We start from the raw sequence: 27932 nt of genomic DNA on the forward strand, positions 1-27932 counted from the left end.
GATGACCGCTGGCTTGCTCTGGGCTCTGCTCCTCCCAGGCCCTTTAAATAGCCCCCTCCTCCCCCTCCTCCAGGGGCTATTTTCAGCCCCTCTGGCGTCAGATGCTATAAGCAGAGCCAATACTCACTGATGGGGGGACTCTGGGCCCAGGGCGGGGGTTGGGGTCTCCGGACTCTGGCTGACCTCAGGTCAGAGGTCAGCTTCTGAAGAGATCGAGGTGCTCCGGTGGGGGCGGGGGTCCTCGGAGTGACACCTCCAGGTGTCTGACACTCTTTAGACACTGTCTGGGACCAGGCACATGCCCAGCCTCGTGCCACCTTGGCACATGCCTTCCGCCCCACCCCTTCCCCCTCGCCCAGGGAGGACAGCGGCTTGTCTGTAAACAGCAGGGACCGAGGCCCCCTCTGGGCTCTGTACCAGGCCATCAGGTGCTGTCCCCACTGCTCTCCTCTGCCTGCCTGGAGTCAAGGGCACCCCCCCAACTGTGCCCCTCAGCAAGGGACAGTGCTGCCACGTCCTCAGGCGCCTGCACCCAGAGGTCTGGTCCCTGACCAGCAGGGGTACTGGAAGTTAATGTCGCACGTGGGATCTGGGACACAAACCTTTGCTGGGTGTTTTCCTCTTCTGGGTCCAGTGGCCAGAGGTGCAGCCTCCCGAGTCAGGCCAGTGGGGGTGGAGGGAGCACAGTGGGTGTTGGCCCCCCTCCCCTGACACCTCAAGTGGGGCGAGACAAGAATCCAGGGGCTCCAAGGAGCAGCAATCAGATCTGACTCTAGCCCCACATCAGCCACAAATAGGCTGTGTGACTACGCGCCCCTCTCTGGGCCTCATTTTCCCCATTTTCTGGTCACAGCCGCTTCACCAGAAGAGCTCTTACCAGCTCCAAGGTGCCGCCTGGGAAGGACCTGGCTCTCATGCCCAGGGAGCAGGCCGGTAGGAGGGCTGTGGGGACAGCCCAGCATCGAGGGCGGCAGCTCATGCTGCAAAAAGCTTGCACCCAGGGTGAAGGGCACGGGGGAGGGGGAATGAGGGCGTCCCTGAGCAGACAAAGCAAAGGGCACCGAGAGAGGGAGGGACAGGAGCTGGGAGGAGAACCCAGCACTAAGGTCCGTGGGCCCCGCCTGGGGCGGAACAGCAGCCTCTGGATTACTGAGGCGCTGCACCTGATTCCTGGTCTCTTTATAAGGCAGGAAATGAAGGCTCAGCGAGGTAGATTCACGCAGGGTCACAGGCCTGGCCAGGGCCAAGGGGGTTCGGCTCTAAGCAAGTCAGCCCCTCCGGAAGCCTGCAGGCACAGGGCGGGGAGGGCCGCTCTCCTGGTGGCCCCAGGGAGGTGGAGCAGAGAAGGTGGGCAAGTGAGCCCAGAGGCTGGGACCCAGACGTGCCTCAGGGACTGGAAAGTCCGGGGCCCCAGCTCCTCCTCCCAAGCCTGAGCTGGAGACCTTAACTTGACCTTCCCTCCCAGGAGACCAGGCGGGGAGGCAGGGACTTTTTCTCTGACCAGTCATCTGCCCGAACTAATTTAAAAAGTTGGAGGTGAGGGGTGGGGTTCCAGAAACTGGGTCCCCAGTGGCTCCATCCTCCTCCTGGCTCTGGCAGGGGGTGAGAGGGCGTGTGATGTGTTGGCTCTGGCAGCGGCTCCTTCCCCACCATCATGGTTGAGGTCATGGTTGTTTTTTTTTTTTTTTTTTTTTTTGTCTTTTTGCCATTTTCTGGCTACGCCAGAGCCACAGCAACACGGGATCCGAGCCGCGTCTGCAACCTACACCACAGCTCACAGCAACGCCGGATCGTTAACCCACTGAGCAAGGCCAGGGATCGAACCCGCAACCTCATGGTTCCTAGTCAGGTTCGTTAACCACTGCGCCACGACGGGAACTCCCTCCTGGTTGGTTTTTGTGGCCATGCCCACGGCTTGTGGAAGTTTCTGGCCCAGGGATCAAACCCACACCACAGCAACAACCCGGGTCAGAGCAGTGACAACGCCAGATTCTCAACCCACTAAGACACCCGGGAACTCCAAGTTCGTATTTTTAATTGGCTCAAATGACAAAGGTCCCCAGGGAGGCCCTGGGCGGGGGAGGTGACCTGGAGAGAACCTGGGAGAACAGGTCCCCTGCCAGCACCCACTTCTCCCACCTGCCACCTGTACCCCGACACGTCCAAGTGGAAAAAGGTCCCAGACCCTTTAAATAATCCTAAAAAACCACTGATGAGAGCAGACAGATGGAGGGGCTCTGGCACCTTCACACTGGTGATGAGGCTCCCTGACCCCCGTCCTGCCCAGGGTCCTGGCCCTCCCCAACCGTGTCTGAGGCTTCCATTCCAGACCCTGCCCCTGGCCACGTAGGGGACAGTGGAACTCCTCCTCCAGGACTATGGCAGGGACGCCGTGTAAACGTCAGCAGGATAGTCCACACTCGCGTCAGCAGCGGAGTCCAGACGCCTGAGCCCTCGACCTGCTGCCAGCCAGGGCTCCCAGGCACAGCGCAGGGCGGGAGAGGGTGGCAGCAGCTCGGAGCCAAGGTGCTGCCATGGGAGCTTCTTCCTCCCCAGTGTTTGCAGCCAGGTCCTCTGTGGGCAGCGGGAAGCCCAGCTGGCCCTCTCTGGCTCTGGAAGCTGTGGCAACAGGACCCTGGCCCGCAGGGTGGCGAGGGGGCACACTTACGCCCGGGCGCCCAGCTCTCCGACGCGCTGCCGCAGGTGAAAGGCAAATTCAAACATGGTGGCGGCGAGGCTCTGGTGGATGAGGTACCGGGGCAGGCGGCCCTGGGGGAGGCGAGAAGTTCCAGGAAGGCTTGCCCTGGGCAGGGGCTCCCCCTCAACAACTGGCACCAGCAGGGGGTGCTCTGGGCCAGGTGCAGCTCTGGATTGCAGCCCAGGCCGCCCTCTCCCCCGACCCCTGGCTGGGAGAACAGGCCGGGCCCGGGTCTTGGCACGAACCACACAAACAGACCCCAGGGGTGCTGGGCTGCCAGCCAGCTGCCCTTCCTCGGGGCCTCGGGAGTTAGAGGGAGAAAGAGGAGGCACAGGCCCTCCAGCAACTCAAGATGAGAGGACCATCTGGACCCTGCCCCAGATTTTAGAGTAAGAAAGGAGGCAGAGAGCAGGGGAGGCCCTGAGCAGGGCCGGGAGCAGCCAAGGTCACAGAGCAGAGTCGCCTCCACTCCACCGAGCCCCACCTTGAGATCTGTATTAAGGATCCAGACGAAGGTGCAGACGCGGGGGTTACTGGCTGCCTTGAGCACGATGAAGCCCCCAGGACCGTTCTCTCCCCTGAGGACAGAGGCACTGATGGAGGACCCTGGAGCCAGGCAAAACCCCTGACCCCCAGGCTACCCCATTCTGGGCCCATCGTGGACTGAGGTGGGACAGGGAAGCTGCTGGTCTAGCAACCCCTACCCTGCCTGAGCAGGGCGCAGGACAAGTGTCCCAGAGGCCACAGGCCCTGGCCTTCCACTCCACCGCCACATGATGCTCGAATCCTCCTACAACAGCCTGTCCATGTTTGCAGAGCCCCAGGGGCACGGAGCTGACCACCGTCCTAGCCCTCATCTAGTCTATCCAGGGAGTCCAGATCTGCTCCAGCCGAGGGAATGGCCTGGGTGGGTACATCTCACCCCAGCCCAGTTCTGGGAGTGGTGCAGTGCCTCTAAGCTCCAGGAGGGGGCGCCTTCTTGAGAGGCATCAGCGCCTGAGCTGTATGGTTCATATCCCATGTCTGGTTTTTTTTTGTTTTTTGGGGTTTTTTTGGTTTGTTTGTTTTTTAGGGCCACACAGGTGGCCATATGGAAGTTCCTAAGCTAGGGGTCCAAGAGGAGCTGTAGCTGCTGGCCTACACCCCAGCCACAGCAACTCTGGATCCTTAACCCACCATGCAGATCCTTAACCCACTGAGCGAGGCCAGGGATCGAACCCACGTCCTCATGGATACTAGTCAGGTTCATTACCACTGAGCCACGACGGGAACTCCCCCATCTCTGTTATATTTGCCCACAGCTCCCCTGATTCTGTAGATGAGGAAGTTGGCACCCAGAGGGGAAACGAGCTTGTCCTTCCCCCAGCAAGTCTGCGGTGGTGGCGGAGCAAGAGCTGACACTCAAAGACAGTGCTCTCTGTGGAACCCCAGGATGGAAGGGGAAGACGGGGTAGCTGGGAGGAGGCCACCTGCAGCACTAGGATGAGACAGCAGGGGACGTGGAGGACGCTTTGCGGCAGGGGCAGAAATGCCTCTTCCTTTGGAGGGACCTCTGAGGGATCTGGGAGAAAAGGCAAGGCCCAGGGAGAAAGGGACAAGGGGACCTGAGTCTCCTCAGGCAGGAGATGCTTCAGAACACAGCCTCAGAGTTCCTGTCGTGGCTGGGTGGGTTAGGAACCCAACTAGTATCCATGAGGATGGAGGTTCGATCCCTGGCCTCGCTCAGTGGGTTAAGGATCCGGTGCTGCCGTGAGCTGTGGTGTAGGTCGAAGACACAGCTCGGATCTGGCCTGGCTGTGGCCGTGGCGTAGGCCGGGCAGCTACAACTGCGATTGGATCCCTCGCCTGGGAACGTCAATGTGCCACAGGTGCGGCCATAAAAAGCAAAAAAAAAAAAGAACAACACACAGCCTCCTGCTCAGGTCTCAGGCCAGCACGACCTCGAGGCTCCCCCTCCCCCGCGGCTGGTGCCTACTCCTCCCCACCTGGGTCTGCCCAGTGGCTGCCCTCCAGTCTGGCGGGGGTGGCGGTGGTTCCTGCCACTCCTTCCCCAGGCTCCAGCAGAGAAGCAGGACTAGGAAGCAGGAGGGGCGAAGCCCAGCGGGACGGGGACACAAAGGGGGCTCTACAGGCCGCCCTGTCCTGTAACCCACGGCCGTCAGGGGAGGGTCGGCGGGGACCGCCCCAGGCAAGGGGAGGCTCACCTGACGTATCTGTGCGTCGGGGGCTTGGCGCAGTGCGTGGTGGCGATGCCCGAGGACAGGTATCGGTCTCGGCGCCGCTCGATGCGGCGGACGTTCACGAAGTCCCTGGGGGGACAGGGGATTAGATCAGGCGCTGCCGAGAAGGTTCCAAGGGCAGGTGGCCTGCCTGAGGCGGGGGTCTTGGTGGGCGCTCACCTGGGGGAGACCACACCGCCCGCGGCCCCCGAAGACACATCGTAGGAGACGAGGGTGTTGTCTTCTACTCGCTGCAGGATCTGCGGTGCGGAGGGAGGTGCGGCCGCCCCGGGGAAAAGCTCAGGATAGCCCGGGGCCCGCCTGCTCTCTGCTCAGGCCCCTCAACTAAGAGCGAGTGCCATGCGGGGGCGCTGGGCCAGGCCCTCTGAGCACTCCCTCCTTCCACCCACACCCCCCTCTCCAGGAGGCGTGCGTACTGGCCACCTCCCTCTTACAGATGGGGAGACCGAGGCCCAGAGCAGTCCAATGACGGGACCTCGTCCCCTGGGGCTCACTGGTCCTGCTGGGGTACAACAACCGTGCCCTCCATATGCCGTGTCGCCCTGCCTCTGCCTGGAGGGGTGGCCAGGCCTGGCCCCCTGGCTGGGCGGCTCACCTGGCAGGCAGTCACCGTCTTGTTCCACAGCACCATCCTCTCGGGCTGCAGGATCACCTCCTGGTACACCAGCTCCGCAGGGCACGGCAGGAAGGTCTGGGCAGGGCGGGCAAAGGGCTGGGAGATGCCCGCCCCAGGGTCCCCCACCCCCGGCCCCCTCCACGAGTCCCAGGGAGGGCACGAGATTCCAGAACACTGCCTCCCACCCTCACCTTCAGGATGAAGGTCTTGCCATGAAAAGGAACCTCGATGGTGTACACAGTGTCCCCATATTCCTGTGGCAGGGACAGAAGGGTGGCAGGGAGGTGAGCAAGGGGACCAAGGGGGCGGCGGGAGTGGGGGCAGGAATGGCTGATCGGCAGGGTGGGTTCTGCACAGCTCAGGGGAGAAAGCTCCAGGAGTTTGGGGCTATGTGAGCAGCCGTTTAAACCCAGGGGTTCTGACAAAATGTCCTGCCGTGAGAGAAAGGCTTTTGATATCAAGTTAAAAGGCAGGAGCACAGCTGCGGCTGCGAGCATGAGGGACCGTGTCTCCAGGCCCACAAGGGCTGCCAGAGGAACTGGCCAGAGGAAAGGACAACGATGCTTCCCCTCTGTTTTCCAAGCTCTCTGCCATCCTTTTAGATAATAGTGTTTTGATCATGAAACAAAACACCGGACACAGGGCAGAAGCTTGGCTTCCCCTTCAAAGCCGGAGCCGAGGGAGCAGAGCAGCAGGGAGGGGGCGGGGGGCGGGGGGAGGGTCAGCGGGAGACATCCAATCCAGCCAGACCGAGGGGCCCACCCCAGGGCCCAGCCCCCTCTCCTGGGGCAGGAATACGGTTCCAGCTCTGTGTGATCTTTGGGTCTATTTCGCAGGCCCCAGGAAAAAAGAGTGAACGCACCCCACGTGAAAACTCTCAGCACGTGTAGGCAGCTCAGGTGGGAGAGCGGTTGCTTACATTAGTCTTCTCAAACTTCCAGTTCTCCTCCTGGGCCAAGATCTGGTCCACCACTGCCATGGCCTCCTTCCCCTGGCGGATGTACTCCCGGTCCTGGTCGGGGAGGGGAGGCAGGAAGGGCTCAGCCTGGGATCGGCCCCCGAGCTCGTCAGGGCCCGGTCCTTCTCTGGACACTACCTGTCTCTTTCGGGAGCCCGACCCAGCCAGAGGTCCAGACATGGGACCCAGCGCAGGGATTCCTGGGCCTGGGGGCTGTGGCTGTGGCTGCTACCCCGGGGGGGTCCCAGGCAGGAAGCAGACCCATGGGCCTGCCACCCAGGGGGTGCTGACTGGCATTCAGACTGCCTGAGGCCCACCCTCTGCTGGGAAGCCCCTGCCCACCCTGGCTGCGCCCAGCCCTGGCCCCTCTAGGGGGTGCCCACCCGGGGTGGGGGCAGGCAGCCAAATACCTGGGCAGAGAAGCTTTTCTTCCCAACAACTTCTTCGTCTGATTCACTGTCAGACCCTGTGGGAAAACAAGCACGGATGACAATGGGAAGAGGTGGGGAGAGTGCGGGGAGCTGGTGGGGTTTGGGTACAAGTGCGATGATGTGGGGGGGATAAAAGCGTGTGGGAGAGGGCTGCTCACTCTCCCCAGGGAGCTGAGAGAAGGCACAGAAAGAACACACTCAGCCACCCCACTCCTCTTCAAGCCCCGCCCGCCCTGGAGGCAGCTCCCTCGCCCACCAGCCGTCACCTGCGAAGGATTCTGGGGGTGAATAGAACTGGCCCTCGGACAGAGCACCGGAGAAGAGCAGGGGCCCTCGGGCGACAGCAGCCTGGGCAGCAAGGTACCCTGAGGGAGTAGATGTGGGCAGCCGTTGCCCGGACCAAGGAGAGTCAGGCCTTAAGACCCCCAGCCCGGGCTCACCCCAAGGCTCTCGGAGGCAGAGTCAGCAAGCTGGCTCAGAACCAGCTCTCATGCCTGAAACTCTCCTCTCTTGTTTTTTCGGGTTTTTGTTTTTGTTTTTGGTCTTTTATTTTAGGGCCAAACCCACAGCCCATGGAGGTTCCCAGGCTAGGGTGTAGCTATAGCTGCCAGCCTATACCACAGCCACAGCAATGTGGGATCCGAGCCAGGTCTGCACCACAGCTCATGGCAACGCCAGAACCTTAACCCACTGAGCGAGGCCAGGGATTGAACCCCCAACCTCATGATTCCTAGTCAGATTCGTTACCACTGAGCCACACCGGGAACTCCAAGCTCTCCTCTCTTGGGTGGGGATGACCCTCGCCGCACCCCCTCCCCCCGCCCAGCACTCACATCGCTCCTCCTCGGCCTCCTGGGGTAGGACTTTGAAGTCAAGGAACCAGGTCTCCAACCAGGCGAGGACAAAGGAGACGATGGGGAGCAGGTAGCCGAAAGCCCCTTTGCTGAGCAGCTGTGGAGGGAGGGGCTAAGCTCCATGGCAGGGGGATCCCCTAAGCCCAGAGCCCCACCCTGGGGCTACCACCCCTGGCACACACCCCACTTCAGGTTCCAGCTGCATGGGGACCCTCTGTGGCACATGCCTCTGGGATGGATGGATGAATGAATCCTGCAGCAGGCTAAACTAAGGTTAGACTGGAGGAGGAACTTTCTGTTCCCGGGGCTGCAGCAGGGTAAGTGGGGAAAGCCAGGGAAGGTGACCCCTTCAGGTATCAAAGGAGAGCTTCCCCCTCACCCCAACCCTGACAACAGTGCAGACACCCCACATCAGAGAAGCACGCCCTTCTTGGGAGAAGCCCATCCCTCAGGTCAGATGCCCACCAGACCAGTCAGACCCTGCAGCCACTAACCTCAGAGAGGATGACCTTGACAATGAGGAATGCACTGGACACCAGTGTGGTGACCTGCCCGAGGAGGGAGAGGGGACACAGAGGCTGAGGAGTGAGTCCTCCTCCGTCCCATCGCTTTCACCAGCCCTGCCAGGGCCCGAGAGCTGCCAGGAAAGTGGCATCTTACCGCAATCACCCACCAGTGCCGGAGCCGCAGCACAGCATAGCCCAGGAGCAGTCCGGAGAAGCGGAAGAAGGCCAGGACCTGGGGGGCGGCGGGGTGGGGGGGCATCAGAGGCCAGCCAATGGCCCTACCCCTGCTGATGGCAGGCCTCCCCCTCCAGTCCTGCTCCCCTAGGTCCCCACCACCCGGGAGGGAGAGAGGACCGAGTCGGTGTTCCTTTGGGGGTGACTCGCATGTGTCCTTGGATAGGGGTCTTGTCTTCCCCTCCCACCTGGGGGGGGGGTGTCTCTGAAGGAGGGGCCTCGTCTAGGAAACCATCTGAACACTGAGGAGCTCCCTGAAGACGGAAGCCAAGTCTCCCTGATCAGCTTAGGACGTGTGTGGCAGGACGAAGAGGGTCGGGCCCTTGCGCCCCCTCTGCCCCCGGGATCCCCAAGATCACTCACAAAGATGTCAAAGAAGGAAGTTTTAAAGCTGTAGTAGATGATCTCCTGCTCCAAGTTCTTCCGGATGCCTGTGTTGGTCTGGAAGAGGGAGACGGGGTAAGTGTGCAGGCAGAACCACGTCCCCAGGGCTGCCCTTCATCCTCCTGAGGCGGGGAGGATGCAGGGGAAGGTGGAGCCTGGAGGCGAGGCTCTAAACGCTAAGCTACCACCCAAGGAGGCACCAGGGGAGCTGAGCCGGAGGCCTGAGACTCCAGCACTAATACGGCTGTTGATTTTTTTGTTTTTTTCTTTTTTAGGGCCACACCCACGGCATATGGCGGTTCCCAGGCTAGGGGTTGAAATGGAGCTGCAGCTGCGGCCTACACCACAGCCACAGCAACGCGGTGGGACCCGAGCTGCATCTGTGACCTACAGCACAGCTCATGGCACGAGGGATCCTTAACCCACTGAGTGAGGCCCGCAACCTCATGGTTTCTAGTCGGATTCGTTAACCACTGAGCCATGATGGGAACTCCACTAGTCGGTTCTTAATCACTGAGCCACAATGGCAACTCCTTTTTTTCTTTTTAAATACTGTGTCTCTAAGGACCCAGGGAGCCCAGACAGGCAGGGCTGAGCCTCTGACACTCATGGGCACGCTGCTCAGGAAGAGGCAGAGGGGCAGACCTGGAGGGCCTTGGGGCTGCGTGGTGGGGAGGGGAACGATGGGCCCAATGCGGGTAGGTAGGGCTGGCAGACAGGGTGCCGGGGGCCTGCCTCTCGCATAATTTCATCTCCCTCCCACTACTGTGGTGCTCCATCTTCCCAGCCAGGCATCCATCTGGGGTGATGGGGGCCAAGGGTGGGCAGTGGTGTCAGACGGAGCCCCAGGTGGCAAATCAATTGATTAGGTTTGTGCTTAATGGGCAAAATCCATCACGCTGCTAGAGAGGACAGCGTGCAGAGAGCAGCCTGGGCCTTGTTGTCCCCCATCCGCGCCCTAGCACACCCACACATTTCCAATAGGACCCCTGAGACCCTGGCTGGGGAGTGAGGGGTCTGGATGGACCCAGAGTAGACTGCAGCCTGACGCCTCGGGAGGAAGCAGGTGGCAGGCCTACACCGCTGCGAGTGGGGTGCCAGCCCCCAGAGAAGGAGCACAGAGGGACTCCGGGGAATGGAGCCCAGGAGCCCTGAAGGGGACAACCCTTCATCACCACCTAGACTGGGGCTTCGAATCTCTGGTGGGATATCCTGAATTGGGGCGGGGAGGCCTGTTAAAGATACAGACATTCAGACACTGGGTCTGAATCTCCAGGTGAGCTGAGCATCTGGAATGTCAAAAGCTCCTGGGTGATTCTGATGCTCGGGACAGGAGCCAGCAATGCAGACAGCCCCTTGAGCCCCTGGCACATCTCCACCACATGCCTCTATTTTGAGACCACTCCAAGCCCTGTGGAGTCCGTGACCCCCCTACCCCCAGCCTGACACCACACCTCACCCCAGCATGGCCCTCCTCTTACTCCTCAGACTGCTCCCTCTTGTGCTCCATCTTTTTTCTTTGTCTTTTTAGGGCTCCACCCGCAGCATATGGAGGTTCCCAGGCTAGGGGTTGAAATGGAGCTGTGGCTGCCAGCCTATACCACAGCCACAGCAATGTGGGATCCGAGCCATGTCTGCAACCTACACCACAGCTCACAGCAATGCTGGATCCTTAACCCACTGAGCGGGGCCAAGGATGGAACCCGAATCCTCATGGATACTAGTCACGTTTGTTACTGCTGAGCCACAACGGGAACTCCTGCCTACCTTTTTTTTTTATAGGGAACTTTCTCTCTGCTTGGGTACCCGCCTGCACTGACTGCATCAGGACTCAGAATAGCTGAGTTCCAGTCCCTGCTTTGCAGGCTCTGGCTTATAACCAGGCCAGGATCCCCGCATCCACTGGGTAACACACTGTCCGTTCAAGAACTATAAATACAGGAGTTCCCGTCGTGGCACAGTGGTTAACGAATCCGACTAGGAACCATGAGGTTGCGGGTTCGGTCCCTGCCCTTGCTCAGTGGGTTAAGGGTCCGGCGTTGCCGTGAGCTGTGGTGTAGGTCACAGACGCGGCTCGGATCCCGCGTTGCTGTGGCTCTGGCGTAGGCTGGTGGCTACAGCTCCGATTCGACCCCTAGCCTGGGAACCTCCATATGCCGAGGGAGCGGCCCAAGAAATAGCAACAACAACAACAACAACAACAATAACAACAACAACAAAAAAAAAACTATAAATACATATGCTCCAAAGTACAAAAACAAAATGACAAAACCAAGGAGTTCCCGCTGTGGTGCACTGGGTTAAGAATCTCACTGCAGTGACTCAGGTCACTGCAGAGGCACAGGTTCGATCCCCAGTCTGACACAGTGGGTTAAAGGATCTGGCGTTGCTGCAGCTGCAGTGTAGGTTGCAGCTGTGGCTCAGATTCAACCCCTGGCCCAGAGAACATCCATATGCTTTGGGTGCAGCCCTAATACAGAATAATAACAAAATGACAAAATCCGAAACGAATACAATTTTAATTGTCTACCAAGTGAAACATTATGTTAACTCTACTGTTAAATCCAGCATTCTGAAACTTTTCACCACATTCGAAAACAAGCTGGAGGTTAGATTTCCTCACTTTGCGAGAATTCCCAAGCCTGCATGATGATTGCTGAGCTATTCCAGCCAATACAGCCAGAGAGTTTTGAAAGTAAAATGATCCAAATGTTTTCACCTCTTTGCTGGCAAGAAAAAATATATACTGAATGAAGGATGTGGGTGAATTTTAGTGCCTTGCTTGGATGCTGGATGGGACCTCAAAAGGAAGAATGCCTAAGACCTTGGAAGCTCTTCAGCTGGCCCTGAACCTCAGCTCTCTCATCACAGTAAGATGGTCCCTAAGGTCCCTCGTGGCTGTGGCTTCTTGCTGCAGCTGCCCGCGCCTCTCTGTGCACAAAGGACAGTGACCTTCAGAGCCCTGCCTTGCCCTCCAGATTAAGATGCTCAGAATCAAACTTATCCTCTTCACCCCTAAACCAGCCCCTTCCCGAAACGCCTCGTTTCTAGCAACAAAGTTATCATTTTCCTGACACCTGGGCTTGAGATCTGGAGGAAGGGCACCTGCCACCCCGAACTCGGTCCCACTTTCTCACAAGGCCAATGAGGGGAGACTCAGAGAGGCTGCATCCCTTGCTGTAGAGAGGAGAAGCTGGGACGGGACCAAGCCTGGGATGCCCTGTTCCACGGCTCCTGCCTCTGCATCGGGGCCTGCTCTGCCCTGTTGGCACCCAGAGATCAGACCCCATCGCAGGGGGACAGGGTGGCAGACTGCTAGGTGGCATCTCACCAAACCCAAGAGGCCAAACTGGGGGACACTGGAGGGGTATTCAAAATGTGGAAGGAAAGGGGGGCACCATTGGGAACTGGGAGTTTTTACTGGTTGCTCCTTACCCCCTGCTTTAAGTTCAGTGCCTTGGACCCAGCGCAAAAGAATGTTTGCTGGGAGTTCCTGCTGTGCCTCAGTGGTAATGAACCCGACTAGTATCCATGAGGACACAGGTTCGATCCCTGGCCCCGCTCAGTGGGTTAAGGATCTGGCGTTGCCGAGAGCTGTGGTGTAGGTCGCAGATGCGGCTCGGATCCCGTTGCGGCTGTGGCTGTGGTGTAGGCTGACAGCTGTAGCTCTGATTCGACCCCTAGCCTGGGAACCTCCATATGCTGCGGGTGCGGTCCTAAAAAGCAAAATAATAATAGTAATAATAATAATAATAATAAATTAATAAATTTCACCAGCTCCACCAGAGCCCTTTGGGCTCTCCTTTCTCAAGAGTGTCCACTAGGGGGCAGTATGGTGCAAAGGTCTAGAGTGTGAACTCTGGAGCCAGAGGATCTGGATTCAAACCCTGCCTCCTTCACATACTTGCTGAGAGATTTCTGATAAATGATTCAAACTCTCTGAGCCCCATTTTCTTTCTCTGTTACATGAGAACAGCTGTTCTTATCTTCTCATTCTTCGTTTTAGTTGGAAATCACCCCCTCTTCCCCAGGCAACCCCTCCCCCATTCGGCAGATGGAGTAACTGAGGCCCAGACACTCCCCCCCCACCCCACCCCCAGCCCCACTCACGTTCAGCTCGATGATCCAGAGCAGGGAGATGAAGAGCAGGTCGAAGGTGACAAAGAGACAGAAGGTGCGGCGGACGTCGGAGATGGCCCGGCGCTTCTCGGGAGGCGGCGGGAGCAAGTGGGAGGGGAGGCTCTGGCTGTGGGACAGCGAGGCCACAGCTGGCAGGCTGCGCTCCAGGTCGCAGGCCAGCTCCCCGGACAGCTTGCTCATCCTGGTGGGTCCCCACCTCCAGGCAGGGAGGGCTGGGCCTCAGAGGCACGGCTGTGGGAAGGCGGGCGGCTGGTTCAGATCACAGAGATCAGAGTCCTGGAGGCACCAGTAACCCCCTGCATCCCTTCACATGTAGCCCCCAGGGACCTCTTTTGCTCCCAACTACATCTGACCCCGCACCCCACCTAACCCAGGGCCCTCTCTGCCCAATTTCCCTCCAGTGCCCTGACTTCTAGGCTGGAGGGGTCTGGGTCACCACCCCCTAAGCAGAGTCCTGCGGCCCCACGGTCCCCCTAGGAGGGGCCTCTGGGATCCTCCACGAGGCTGGGGGCAGAGCCTGCCCCTGCCAAGCCCTGCCCTGTGGTTCAGCCTCAGGCCCTGTCACCAGCCTCGGGCCCGCCCCCACCCCAGGAGAAGACTGCCCCAAGCTCTGTTCTTTGTTTTCCCAGCACAAAGCCACATTTCCCTCCGGCAGCCAGCCCTACCCTCCCACCCCCTAATCCATGGCAACTGGGAAGGACTTCCTGGAGCGGGGTCTCAGAGTGAGCCAGCTGGGCCTGGGATGGTGGGACAGAGGGGTGACATCTTGGTCCTTCTCTCTGGCCTCACCCCCACCACCCCCACCTGAGCACCAACCAGCACCACCCCTCTCTCAGGTCCCTCCAACTTGCTCCTCCTGGTGGCATCTCCAGGCCGCCCCTCTCACCCTGCTGCAGCCACTTCTCCACACGGCAGCCAGAGAAAGCGTTTTTAGAACACACATCAGATCCTGCTTGCAACCCTCCCGGGGCTCCCCACTGGTCCTAGGATAACGGCACCCTCCTCGCGACTCTGCCTGGCTCCTCTCTCAAGGCAAGGCCCCTGCCTCGGGGCCTGAGCCCCAGCTCTCCCCTGCGTGGAAAAGGCTTTCCAGTCCTCTCCACCGGCAGCTCCAAAGCCTCCTACCCTCCTGTTCCCGGGTCCCGGTTAATTTACGGGGCTCTACCCTCCTCAGGGAATTCTCACCATCCAGAATGATCTTACTCATTATTCTGCAAACTCTGCAGTGCAGGCCTTTCCCTGACTTGGTCACTGCTGTCTCCTGGGACCCAGCGCAAGGCTGGCACCTGATAGGTGTGGAATAATTGATGGCTGAATAAATGCATGACCCAGAGGGTGTCTTGTGGCCCTCAGCTCCGTGCTACGCAGGTAGAGAGGACCAGGGCAAACCCTAAAGAGAGGAAGAACCAGCCATCCTCCCGAGCTCCAACTGCACCCACAGAACAGGAGGGTGACTCCTATTCTTCAGACACAATAGCCACGGCTGAGAGGTGACCGGCCTTACCAAACATCCCTTAACCCTGTTCAATCATGAGGCTAAAATCCTCACGAACCCTAGAGACAAGAGGCCCCCAGACCACTCCCTCCCTGCCATGCAGCCTCCAGGCCTAAGGTCTCTGCTCCACCAATTTGCTGGCGGGAGCCCTGAGAGGCAGGGGAAGGACAGCGTGGTAGGGCCTGTCCTCCTGGGATGCAATCAAGAGTCTTCCTGGAGTTCCCGTTGTGGCACAGTGGTTAATGAATCCAACTAGGAACCATGAGGATGCGGGTTCAGTCCCTGCCCTTGCTCAGTGGGTTAACGATCCGGCGTTGCCGTAAGCTGTGGTATAGGTTGCAGAGGCGGCTCGGATCCTGCGTTGCTGTGGCTGTGGCGTAGGCTGGCGGCTACAGCTCCGATTCGACCCCTAGCCTGGGAACCTCCATATGCCGCGGGAGCGGCCCAAAGAAATAGCAAAAAGACAAAAAAAAAAAAAAAAAAAAAAAAAAAAAGAGTCTTCCTGAGGGAGCTCCCTTGGTAGTCCACTGGGTTAAGACTCCAAGTGCAGTGGCTCAGGTGGCTGAGGAGGTGTGGGTTCGATCCCCCTGGCCTGGGCACGGCACATTGGGTTAAAGGATCTAGCATTACCACAGCTTTGGTGTAGGTCACAACTGTGGCTTGGATTCAGTCCCTGGCCCAGGAACTTCCATGTGCCATGAGTGTGGTCATTAAAAAAAAAAAAAAAAAAAAGGTCTACCAGAGACTTCTCACACACCAGCACTGGGGCTCAGGTTTGGGGGCCAGTAGAGGGGGAACCTAAATCTTTTTATTTTTTTGGTCTTTTTAGGGTTGCACCCGAGGCATATGGAAGTTTTCAGGCTGGGCATTGAAATGGAGCTGCAGCTCCTGGCCTATACCAGAGCCCACAGCAACTCGGGATCTGAGCCACGTCTGCAACCTACACCACAGTTCATGGTAATGCCGGATTCTTAACCCACTGATGAAGCTTGGGATCGAACTCGAGTCCTCATGGTTCCTCGTCGGGTCTGTTACCGCTGAGTCATATCAGGAACTCCAGGAACCTCAATCTTTGTCCTTGATCCTTGATAGGCAAGATCTACCCGTCTCCCCTGCCCAGTCACCCTCTCCTCCGTACCCTTGCTGTCTGCTACCTTCCTTGGGCCCCACCATCTACTAAGTTCAAAACAAGCCCCCAGTCGGTGGCCAGAAGGAGGTTCTGAACCAGCTGGCTCGCCCACCCCTCTGCCTCTGCGCAAACCCAACAGACAGGCGCTCACTGTTCTCAGCGGTACCAGCCCAAGGCCACCTCCACTCCCACCCACTCGGGGTCCCCATGACAAGCTCATCTAGAGGATAGTGAAGGAAAGCTGGGCCCAGTCAGAAGAGGCCGCTGGCAACGGGACGCCCCAACATCCATCAGCGAGGTCTGGTGCCAGACTGCACGCTCAGTGCATCCCTCACGGTGACAGGGCTGCCGCTCCAGGGCAGGTGACATTTCCTTGTCTCTAATAGCCTTTTTGTCTCCTGCCAGACCTGTCTCCATCTCTCCTCCTCTCTCTGTCTCTCTCACAAATGTCCTCTCTACCTTTCTCGGGAAGCGTCTCTGCGTCCCTCTCCCGCGGCCGTCTTTGTTCGCCCCACTCTGGGCCTTCCTCTCCATCCCTCTCCCATCAGATCAGCCTCTCTCCCTTTCTCCAGGTTCCCCCCACGTGTCTCTCTCTCCTCTTTGCTGCCCTTCCCCTGACTCTCCACCCCCTCGGCCATCTCACCGCCGGGCGCTGCGGCTTCCCCACTCCCAGTCGGCTCCCGGGTCTGCCTTTCCCCCTGAGTTCTCCCTCCCTCTCTAGGGACAGGCCTTGGGTGGCAGCAGCTTGGGTGTGAGACACACTCGGAGTGGCAATGGCAGTGACACACACCCAGGCGTCCCTGGGGAAGCGTGAGACACAGATGGGGGCTGAGAGCAGAGGTGTTGGGGGGACCTGAGAGAGCTGCCGATGCAGGGGTGCGTGCCAGCCAGGAACGGGGGCTCTGCAGCTGGGGTGGGGCAGCCCAGAGTCACAGAGGGGTCCTATGTCACCCTCCCCGGTGAGAGGAACTCGGGGTCCCAATAAGCAAGAGCATGTCGAGGAGACTGAGCACAGGTCAGGAGTTAAGTAAGACCCGAGCCCCTGCTTGCGGGACAGCCACTGAGCCCGAGCAACTTCGAGCAAGTCCGTTTTAACAAACTCATTTCTCTACCTGGGAAAAAGGTCTGTGGGGGTTTGTTTGTTTGTTTTTCTTTTTGGGCCACCCCAAGGCATATGGAGCTCCTGGACCAGGGAGATACAAGCTGTCGCTGTGACCTAAGCCACAGAGGTGGCAATGCTGGATCCGTTAACCCACTGTGACAGGCCAGGGATTGAACCCATGTCCCAGGGCTACCAAGACATCACTGATCCCAGGGCGCCCCAGCAGGAACTCCAGTCTGTGGTTTGCTAAAAAACCCCTTTCTCAGGAAAGAAAAAAAACAAAATTGGAGCAAACAAATCCCTTACTTGGAACCTCAATATATAAAACAGATAAAAACAGAACTGGCATGGGTCCTGCCACAGGAAGTGGCCCCAGAGAACCCTGCTGGTCAGCCTTTCCTCCAGCTCCATCCAGGGTCACCCCTGAGGCACCTTATTGGAGGTGGCTTGAAAATAACCCCCTCCAGGTGACTTCAAAAGGCTTCTTCTTCTTCTTCTTCTTTTTTTTTTTTTTTTTTTTTTTTGTCTTTTCTAGGGCCGCACCTGCAGCATATGGAGGTTCCCAGGCTAGGGGTCTAATCAGAGCTATAGCCACCAGCCTACACCACAGCCACAGCCACGGTGGATCCAAGCTGCATCTGCGACCTATACCACAGCTCACGGCAACATTGGATCCTTAACCCCACTGAGCAAGGCCAGGGATTGAACCCGCAACCTCATGGTTCCTAGTCGGATTCATTAGCCACTGAGCCATGATGGGAACTCCCTCAAAAGGCTTCTGAGCAACGTCAGACCACCTGCCAGTCTAAGAGGTGGAAACCTCCTGAGCCTGGAACTGCCCTCAACAGTCCCAAAGCACTTGTCCTCTAGGTCCCTCTCCCTGGAGGATGGGAGGTGGCGGCTGCTGAGCAGAGCAGCTGTGCCCGCCTCCACCCGCCACACCGCCCTCCTGACAGGGGAGGCGGGGGGAAGGAGTGTCAGGAGGCTGGAGGCGGCACCCCCCCACCCCCGCCCCGCAAAGCCCACCGCCTGCTGTCACCGGCCTCCCCCCAGCGCCTTCAGAGGTGTCAAGAGTGGAACAGCACGTGGGGCGTGAAGGAGTCCGCCTGGGCTGGCTGTAGACTTGACACTTGATGTGTTTGTGGAAACTGAGCTGCCAAGGCGCGGGGTGAGCTAGGGGGAGGGTGGGAAGCGGAGGTTTTTTCCTCCTGGGTCAGAAGGGCCAGAGGGGTGGGAAGGAGCAGGCAAGTCAGGACACAGGGGAAGCTCAGGGGGGAAGGGGGGGGTGCGCACAGCCCTTCCAGCCCCTGCCAGGCCTTCTCTCACTTGCCCCAGGAAACGCTAGCCCGCTAGCCCAAGTGCCACAGGGGCTTTGGGGTGGGTCCCGACTCGGCGCTGACAGCAGCAGGCAGCTGATACCGTGGAAAGAGAACTGCACTCTGAGACCAGGATTCAAGTCTCGCTCTGCCCTTACCAGCCGTGTGCCCTGGAGCAAAAAAAACAGCCATTCTGAGACTGGTCTTTTCAGTTGCAATCAAAAAGGGGAACAATAATATACTTAATGCCACAGAGCAGTCCACCTAAAAATAGCTAAAATGGAGTTCCTCCTGCGGCGCAATGGGCTCGGCAGCGTCTCTGGAGCTGGGATGCAGGTTCAACCCTGGCACAATGGGTTGAGGACCCAACATTGCCATGTCTGGGGCACAGGAACCTCATATGCCATGAGGCGGCCAAAAAAAGAAAGGGTAAAATGGGAGTTCCCGCTGCAGCACAGTGGGTTAAGAATTTGATGCGGCGGCTTAGGTCACTACGGAGATGTGAGTTCAATCCTCAGCCTGGTGCAGTGGGTTAAAGGATCCGGTGTAAGTCACAACTGTGGCTGAGATTTGATTCGGGGCCCAGAAACTCCCATATGCCAAGGGTGCGGCCGTAAAATTTAAATAAAATTAGGAGTTCCTGTCGTGGCTCAGTGGAAAATGAATCTGCCTAGCATCCATGAGGACGCAGGTTTGATCCCTGGCCTCGCTCAGTGGGTTAAGGATTCAGCGTTGCCATGAGCTGTGGTGTAGGTCGCAGACGCTCGTGGCTCGGATCTGATGTTGCTGTGGCTGTGGTGTAGGCTGGCAGCAACAGCTCCGATTCGACCCCTGGCCTGGGAGCCTCCATATGCCATGGGTGCGGCCCTAAAAAAATAAACTTAAAAAAAATTGTTTGGGGGGGGGGCTAAAAGAGTAAATGTTGGAGTTCCCGTTGTGGCACAGTGGTTAACGAATCCAACTAGGAACCATGAGGTTGCGGGTTCGGTCCCTGCCCTTGCTCAATGGGTTAACGATCCGGCGTTTCTGTGAGCTGTGGTGTAGGTCGCAGACACGGCTCGGATCCTGCGTTGCTGTGGCTCTGGCGTAGGCCGGTGGCTACAGCTCCAATTCAACCCCTAGCCTGGGAACCTCCATATGCCGCGGGAGCGGCCCAAGAAATAGCAAAAAGACAAAAAAAAAAAGAGTAAATGTTATGTTATGTATATTTTACCACAATAAAAAAGGCAGTAATAATTGCTACCCCAAGGGCTGGCATTTATGGAGGTGCCAGGAGAAGCATGGCGGGTGCTCGAGCTGTGGGAGTGGAGATGGAACAAGCAGCTGGCAAGGCCACGCGGGTGAGAGGGAAACTAAGTGTGGCTCATGCGGTGGCAGCGGGGGTGGGGGGTCACACACTACAATAATGTGCAATAAAATCACCCCGAAAGGTCTGAGTTCAAATCTGAGGCCCACAATTCACCTGCTGGGTGACCCAGCACAGGCTGCCCAGCCTTCAGCCCAGGTTCCCCCATGGATGCTCACCGAGGGCCCGGCTGCTCCAGCTCCAGGCCAGTGAGCATCCCCCGCAGGGGGTGGGGCGGGAAGTGGGAGCTGTCCCTCCCTGCCTAGGCTCTGGGGTGAAGGAGGAGGCCAGCACTGGTCTCGGATATTACCCCTCCCACTGGTGCCCCCCCAGGCACGCCCCTGGGCCTGATTGCCTGAGTTCTTAGGTGGCAGGGGCACAGAAAGGGTGCTTCCCAGGGCTCAGTCCCACCCCAGGCCGGATGGTCCAGCCATCTCTCTGAAGCTCCTGCAGGTGTTTCCTGGCCAAGGCAAGTCCCCAGTGTGGACACTGTCCCTCCCTCTCGGCAAGCCTCCGAGGCTGCAGCTGCAAACGGGGGAAGCCTGTCTTGACCCTCGGTCGTCTCGTGCATCAGAGGAGACAGCGATGCGTGGGGAGCACGAACAGCGGCCGGCACCACAGAGTAAGCGCTCAGTAGATGCTAACCAGCACCACCTCTGCGGTCCTCTCACCCTTTCCTCCGCCAGCTTCCGATGGACGGACAGCTGGGCCAAGCTGCACAAGTTCCAGTTAGATCCTTCCCCAAGCAGTGCTCTGTGACCCCAAGCAGAAGGAACACGTCTCACCTAAATCTAGAAATGATTCTCACTTCTGAGCCATGCGGCGTCTCCAAACCCTCTCCCCAGGCCCAGGGGACGGTGGCCCTGGGCTCTAAACACGCCCCCATGCCCGTGTTCCTTAGGAAACGCGAGCAGTAGCCCCACACTGGCCATGGGGGCTCCCCTGAGGGGCCTCTAACTCAGTACAGATCAGGAGGAATCAGCGAAGCCAAAAGGACTGGACGCCAAGCCAGGAGAAGGTTCGAACCCTGGACTCCTCCCCCGTACTGGTCACTGACCCTGTCTGGGCTGCAGTTTTCTCCTCTGTACAACGGCAGTAACAACAGCACCTACTTCTCAGAGGTATTATAAGGATTAAGTGACTTATTAAAAATAATGATCTGGAGTTCCCGTTGTGGCTCAGCACAGGCAATAAACTATCTGGGAAACAAACCCAACTAGTATCCATGAGGACACAGGTTCACTCTCTGGCCTCGCTCAGTGGGTTAAGGATCCAGGGTTGCCATGAGCTGCAACAAGATGGGCCTGGACAGCAAGACGAGACGGCCGCTGGCCAGGCTGGATGAAGCGGGCTCAGGGAGGGAGGACAGACCACTCAGGCCTGCGACAACAAGATGGGCCAGGAGAACAAATCTGGGCCGGCAACCACCCATCTGACCCCCGGCACACATCTCTCCTTTACTCATCACACCCCCTGCCAAGGGCTGGAGGATGGGGGGATCAGGGAGACTGAAGCTCAGAGAGGCCTGCCCACAGCTCCCCCAGCCTGGATGGAGCAGAGCTGATCCCAGGGGCTCATGGGCTTCCCTCAGGGCTAGGCTAGGACCTGGTACACCCACATGTGGCTGCCTCCAGAGCTTGTGCTGGCTGGAAGCAAGGTGTTGAAAGACCCCAAAGAGGAGTTCCTGCTGTGTCTCAGCGGGTTAAGAACCCGACTAGTGTCCACCAGGATGTGGGTTCGATCCTGGCCTCGCTCAGTGGGTTAAGGATCCAGCGTAGCTGTGAGCTTCCATGTAGGTCACAGACACAGCTTGGATCTGGCGTTGCTGTAACTGTGGCATAGGCCTGCAGCTGCAGCTCTGATTTGACCTCTAGCCTGGAAACTTCCATAGGTCATGGGTGTGGCTCTAAAAAGAAAACAAACAAAAACAAAAGACCCCAGAGAGCTCACAGCCACCCAGCCAGGGCCTGTAGAGATCCTAGCGTCCTCCCCTCCACACCCAATCTATCCACAAACCCTTCCTCATCCAGTGGGTCTCTGCCACTGCTCACCGCCACCATCGCCCCGTCTAGGGGAGCCCTCATCTCTCACCTGCTACAGCCTCCTGACCCCCCTTTGTCCTCATCCCAGGTCTATTCTGCACATGGCAACCAGAGGATCCTGGTGAAGGTCAAACCACACCTCTCCAATGCCCCAAACCTCCGACGGCTTCCAGCTGACCCAGAGTAAAGGCCCAAGTCCCCACCCCCACCCCACCCCAGCCTCCAAGCCCCCTCCTCTGCTGGAACCCTCTGCTCAGTCACACCGTCAAGCACTGTTTCCTGAACACATCAAGCGCGCTCGTGCCCCAGGACCCTTGCTCCTGCTGTCCCATCTGGAGTTCCTTCCCTAGGCCTCTGCAATGGTCCCTCCCTCCATTCTGGTCCCTCTGGTCCCCCTGGAGAGGCCTCCCCTGAACCCCCTATTCGGCCCTCCTTCCATGCCCTATCCTGAGTGCCTCTTCTTCACAGCACTGCTCACCCCAGACATATTATATGCTGACTGGTCTGTCTGCTCCTTGCCCTCTCCCACTGGAACGGGGACTGCAGTGCTCTGCTCACTACCCAGGCCGGTAGGAGGCTCAGAGGAAATACTCAGGAAACTGGACTGTTTACACCCTTCCCTGCGGCATCACATGCACACCCAGCCCTGAAGGAGAGGCCTCTCCTGGAGCTGGACTCCGCCCTCTGTGGCTGCACCGCCAGGAGCCAAGAGGAACTGGTTTCCTGGGCACCCTCAGGCAGAGGGCTGCTCCCCTCCTCTTCCCTGAGCCCCAGTTCACAGGGAGAAGATGAGGGGAGGCAGTTACATTCCTCAGATGGCGAGTCCCCAGCCCTCCTCTCTTGCTCTGGGGCTGGTACGCCTCCCCCAGTACCCTCCGGATCACGGGTGCTCCCAGGATACACGGTGGTCTGCTGGTCTCCCCTCTGTGCCTCCAGTCCCTCTGTTTCCTCATTCTGGAATGACCCCTCCTGCCAGGGGACTCCTATACTTCAGAGATCAGTTCAAGAGTCGCCTCCTGGGCAAACTCGCCCTCAGCCTCAGCCTGCCCCAAGCCCCGGTCTCAGGCTCAGCACGTCCCTGTGGGGGCACAGCTAGACAGGAGCCTCAGAGTCGTGCCTCCTCAGCCCCTGAGCCCCAGGGCACAGTATTCATGCATCTGGTAGGGTCACTGGCCTGTGGATCCGTAACACCCACCCTGGAACCAGGGAAAGGGCGAAGGGTGTGGGGGTTGGTCAGCAGACCGGAGTCAAAGGCCAAGTCCATTCCTTATCAGGCGTGTGCCCTTGACCAAATCAGTTTCCACATCTGTAAAAATGGGGATGGTAGAGTGCCCACTTCTCAGAGCTACTGGAAGGATTACAAATAGCACTTGAGGAGTTCCCGCTGTGGCGCAGTGGAAACAAATCTGACTAGGAACCATGAGGTTGTAGGTTCGATCTCTGGCCTCGCTCAGAGGGTTGAGGATCTGGCATGGCTGAGGCTGTGGTATAAGCTGGAAGCTGTAGCTCCGATTGGACCCCTAGCCTGGGAACCTCCATATGCCATGGGTGCAGTCCTAACAAGACGAAAAGACAAAAAAAAGAAATAAAGAGAGAAAGAGAGAAAGAGAGAAAGAAAGGAAAGAAAGAAAGAAAGAAAGAAAGAAAGAAAGAAAGAAAGAAAGAAAGAAAGAAAGAAAGAAAGAAAGAGAAAGAAAGGAAAGAAATATCACTCGAAACGTGCCTGTGTTTAATGAACAGTAGCTATTCCGGCCATGCTATTAGGGGCCATGGGTACAGTGTTCGAGGCGGGGGGCATGTGCAGCCTGGCGCTCTACCCAAACTCAAACTGAGGGTCCCTGTCAGCACGGCTGGGCAGCAGGATGGGCCCTGGCCTTAGGGTGCTGACCCTCTTGTAATTCAGGGCTCGGTGGCCCAGGCCATCAGCCTCGGCGCAGCTGGCTTAGTGCCCCCTACTCTGGGAAGTTCACTGGAGAACTAGGAATTTAAGGACAGGACAGGGCAGCCGTGACAAAATCTCAAAGCCCAAGCCAGGCTCTGTTTCTCTTTTCCTTCTGGGGAAGTGGAGAGGGCATAGTCAGGCCAAAACAGAAACTGTATTTATCACTGTCCTGTCCCCTCCCCTCCCCAGCTTGGGAGGTTCTGACGCTGGTACAGCTCACGGCCAAGTCCTAACAAACAGGAACCGACACAGCCCTCTGGCTCACTCCATGTGCGAGCCCTGTTCAATGTCAGAGATGCCCCCAGCTCTGTGGTCCTCTGACCCCTGGCCTACTCAAGGGCTGGAGAGTCAAGCCCCACCCCGCCCCTCGGTGCTGTCTAATAAAACTGAGGACTGGTGAGGTCAGGTTCTCAAGGTCAGTCTGGAAAGGGCCAGTCATCTTCCAGGGAGACCTGGGTCCTATCAGCCTCCTCAAGGGAAAGACCCCGCAGGGCTGGGGGCAGTTCGGTACAGACTCCTCCCAGCACCGGCCCTGACCAGCCAGAAGCCAGGCACAGCCTCTTCCCAGGGAGGACAAGTTCAGAGGGACACACAACTGGCCAGGTGGGATGCTTTCTTTGTCCCTTGTCCCACTGATGTGGTAGCTGCCCCTTTGGAAGCTGAGAGCCTGAGGGAGTTTCTGGGAGATAGTTGAGGACCTGGAGTCAGGAGCCGATTCTTTAAGTTCCTGCTGAGTGAACTGGGCCTCACGTCCCAAGTCTCAGCTTCCTTGTCTGTAAAATGGGGCCAACCATCTCTACCAATCACTGGAACAAGTGTGAGCTGTCAAACGTACAGGATTTTTGGTTTCATCTGCACCCCCTCCCCCAAACAAGTCTCGGCGTGGGAGAGCTCTGTTTAACACAGCCTGTGAACCGGGAGCCTACGGCGTGCCAGACGCGGGGCCGGTCTCCGGGGACATTCAGGGGCTCCAGGTCTGGTGAGGGAGGCTGCCGGATAAATAATGCACTGTGCCATGCGTGATCAGCACTTCCAGGGAGGAACAAACAAAGGACGTGGGCTCCCAGTGCAGGGAGCATCTGACCCAGGCTAGAGTGGGTGAGGTCAGGAAAGCTACAGGGAGGAGAAGCCTTTTAACTCAGGCATCTATCAGCTGGAGGCATGGGGACTCCAGGCTTGAACAAAGGCCCAGACTCTGGTTGACCGCCCAGGCCCAGGCCCCAGGCATGTATGCTGAGCCCGCCCCAGGACACTGGGTCCCAGGCCTCCAGACCTCCCCAGGGCATGGTCCCTGCAGGCTCCTAGCCTAAGGGGACACTTCCTCATGGCCAGGCAAGGAAAGGCCTCCCCAACCCTGGCAGAAGAGACACTTCCACTGGCAGCCCGCCCCCTCCCCCGCAAGGCTCTCCACGTAGAGCTCTGTGCTCAGAGGACCCAGCTCTCCATTCTCAGAGGCCGCCCTGTTCTCTACCTCCCTCTGCCAAGTTCGTTCTCCGCTTTAAGGCCCCTCACTGACGGTCGGCAACTCTGGGAAGTCATCTCTTAGGAACCCTGCTTCTCCCTTAGGTCCCCAGAGCTCCATGTACACATCCCTAGACTTAACGCTTGCCATGTAACGTCTATTTCCAGATTCATTTCAGGAGCAGACTAAACATCTGGCCTGGTCTTTTACTTTGGGGGGGTGCGCGCGTGTGTGTTTTTAGGGCCACACCCACAGCATATGAAGATCCCAGGCTAGGGGTCCAATAGGAGCTTACGCCACGGCCACAGCAATGCCAGATCCGAGCCATGTCTGCAACACCGGAGCCTTTAACTCACTGAGCAAGGCCAGGGATCGAATTCGGATCCTCACGGATACTAGTTGGGTTCGTTAGCACTAAGCCACAATGGGAACTCCTCTTTTACTCTTTTGGATTCAAAATCCAGATCTTGCCCCCAACACCCTCACCCCAGCGTTTTTGTTTTGTTTTGTTTCCTTTTTCAGCCACACCCACTGCAATATGGAAGTGCCCCGACCAGGGATCAAATCCAAGCTGCAGCTATGACCTACACCATAGCTGCAGTAATGCTGGATCCTGATCTCACTGTGCTGGCTGGGGATCAAACTGGTACCTCCACAGAGACAAGGCAGATCATGAACCCACTGTGCCACAGCGGGAACCTCCCACCCCAGCATTTTATTTACTGACAAAGAGTCAGGCTTTGGGGCTCTGGGACAGAATGAGAAGTAAGCCACATCAACTGTCCTGAAGCAGTTTGTAAAATTAAAAGTCAGAACCAGGGTTCTGTATTATCCTCATGTAAACAGTAAGAGCTAACACTTATTTATTGAACCGTCACATGCTCCCTGTTTTAAGTCCTAAACATACATTATTTCATTTGATCCTCACAATCACTCTATCAGGTGGCACATTACTATCTCCATTTGACAAATGAGGAAACCGAGGCAGGGACTTCATCGGGGTCACAAAACAGAGTCAAAACCCAGGAAATCTGGAGTTCCTGTCGTGGCGCAGTGGTTAACGAATCCGACTAGGAACCATGAGGTTTCGGGTTCGGTCCCTGCCCTTGCTCAGTGGGTTAACGATCTGGTGTTGCCATGAGCTGTGGTGTAGGTTGCAGACGCGGCTCGGATCCCTCATTGCTGTGGCTCTGGCGTAGGCCGGCAGCTACAGCTCCGATTGGACCCCTAGCCTGGGAACCTCCATATGCCGTGGGAGCAGCCCAAGAAATGGCAAAAAGACAAAAAGACAAAAAAAAAAAAAACAAACCAGGAAATCTGATTCTCAATCATCGTGCTACCATGGACAGGGCACTGCAGGGACTCAGAGGGGGCAATATTGCGCCTTGAGCGGTGGGCTGGGCAGAAGGTGATCCAAAGGTGATGCTGCCTGAGCAGAGCACTCCAGGACAAGCAGAAGGCAGCCCAGCCAATAAGAGGAGAAGGGGCTCTCCAGGCAGCGGGGCTGGTGCGTGCAAAGGCACAGAGACACAAAGCAGCAAGGTGTGGGTAAGCATGTCCTGCAGTGCCCTGTCGGACCTTAGGATACACACAGGAAGACTGGCGGGGAAGGCGTCAGATCAGAGAGAGCTCTGTAAATTGTGCTAAAGATGCAGCCTTTCCCATAGGCAATGGGAAAGCATCCAAGGGTTTTCGACAAGGAAGTGATACTATGAATTGTGTTTTTCAAGGATGAGAAGAATTGCAGTTTGGAGACTGAGCTGCAGGCAGCCATGACTGGAAGTTGCTGGAAAGCCACTGTGGTCATCCTGGTGAGAAACACATCAACGAGAGTGGTCACAGAAGAGAGGGAGGCACAGGACTAGATGTGAAGCATGTTCAGGAAGTCAGCTGGACTAAGTCACCTCTTAGATATGGGAGTTGAGGGAGAAATATATGATAATTATTAGGTTTCTGGCTGAGATGGGGTGGCAGAGAAAGAAGGAATCTGCAGGGGAAAAGAGCAGTTCAAGTTTAGACAGAGTGAATTCCAGCTGAAGTGGAGCTGTCCAACTAGTAGCCTAAGGCCAACTGAGGCTCCAGGGAGAGGCTTCGGTGAAAAGGTAGATCTGGACACGACTGGGGTATGTAGGTGGTGTAAAGCTGAAACCATGAGAGTGGATGAGACCATCCAGATCCAGAGTTAAGAGGCTGGCTGAGCAAGAGAGATGAATGTGAAACCGTGCTTCTACAGTCAGAAGAGCAGGAGGAAAATAAGGGGATGCCGACGCGGTGGAAGCCAAAAAAGAGGGTGATGGGTACGTGTTCACTACTGCAATTGAGAATTTATGTCACTGGTGTTATGCTCCTCTAAGAACTCAAGAAAGATACGTTAAAGGGCCCTTATAATGTCAACTGGGAAGTCATTCACTGTCGTTTCCAAAGGAAGTTGAGGGAGACCGGATGACGGTGAGACATTGACCTCCAGGAACTTGGAAATATTTTCCTCCTCATTCTCAGATCCTGACCCCTCCCCAGATCCTGACCTTTAATACCCTGATACCTTCCCCTTGCTTCTTCCCTCACAGCAACGTGAGAGGCTTTGGAGGGCGATCCGGGACGCCTTTCCAAGGCTCTCTCGAGTAGGCGGGGCCGTAGAGGGTCAACGCAGACGACCCTCCAACCCCGCGCTGAGTGGAGCGAGGCCGAGCATAGGAAGGGGGCGGAACCTGGAGCGCGGAGGGTGTGGGAAGGGTCGGACCGAACCACGAACGGACACCGGCTAGGGAGCCAGGATCCATCGGCGAGACGTAGCCCTCGTACCACCACCCGGTCCCAGTGACCTCTCGCGGACCCACCTGCACCATGTCAGCCACGGCTCCGGCTCTTCCCAGCCCCAGCCGCAATCTGGCTCCGAAGCTTCGGCGGCGCCTCCGAGCGGAAGGGGATCTCCTCTCGGCGCCACTTCCGCCACTGAGTCCGCCCCCGGGAGCGAACCGGGAGGTACTAGGCCCGAGGCACCGCCCCCTCTCCCAACCCCGCCCCCAAGCCCTCAGGCC

The 27932-nt window shown here is 57.8% G+C and overlaps 1 protein-coding gene across 3 annotated transcripts; it reads right to left on the reverse strand.

The window, feature by feature from the left end:
- On the reverse strand, positions 2016–27899 carry STARD3 (StAR related lipid transfer domain containing 3). 3 transcript variants are annotated; one of them, XM_005653911.3, is made up of 15 exons: positions 27732–27899; positions 13032–13292; positions 8901–8978; positions 8458–8535; positions 8292–8345; positions 7777–7894; positions 7210–7308; positions 6923–6978; positions 6474–6566; positions 5746–5808; positions 5534–5629; positions 5098–5177; positions 4903–5007; positions 3183–3276; positions 2016–2769 (listed from the first exon to the last, which is right to left on the reverse strand). In XM_005653911.3, exons 2-15 carry the CDS (start codon positions 13239–13241, stop codon positions 2665–2667), a joined length of 1329 nt encoding a protein of 442 aa, XP_005653968.1. In that variant the 5' UTR covers positions 13242–13292; positions 27732–27899; the 3' UTR covers positions 2016–2664.

This window comes from Sus scrofa, chromosome 12, assembly GCF_000003025.6.
Source record: "Sus scrofa isolate TJ Tabasco breed Duroc chromosome 12, Sscrofa11.1, whole genome shotgun sequence".
Lineage (NCBI taxonomy): Eukaryota > Metazoa > Chordata > Mammalia > Artiodactyla > Suidae > Sus > Sus scrofa.

What these genes read in the sequence shown, in the direction of transcription:
- STARD3 (XM_005653911.3), bottom strand. Translation starts at nt 13,241, where the DNA reads ATGAGCAAGCTGTCCGGGGAGCTGGCCTGCGACCTGGAGCGCAGCCTG. An exon ending in TCTGGATCATCGAGCTGAAC is followed by an intron (nt 8,979 to 13,031) that starts GTGAGTGGGGCT and finishes TCCCTCTTCCAG; the next exon opens with ACCAACACAGGCATCCGGAA. An exon ending in GGCGGTGTGGTCTCCCCCAG is followed by an intron (nt 5,008 to 5,097) that starts GTGAGCGCCCAC and finishes CTGTCCCCCCAG; the next exon opens with GGACTTCGTGAACGTCCGCC.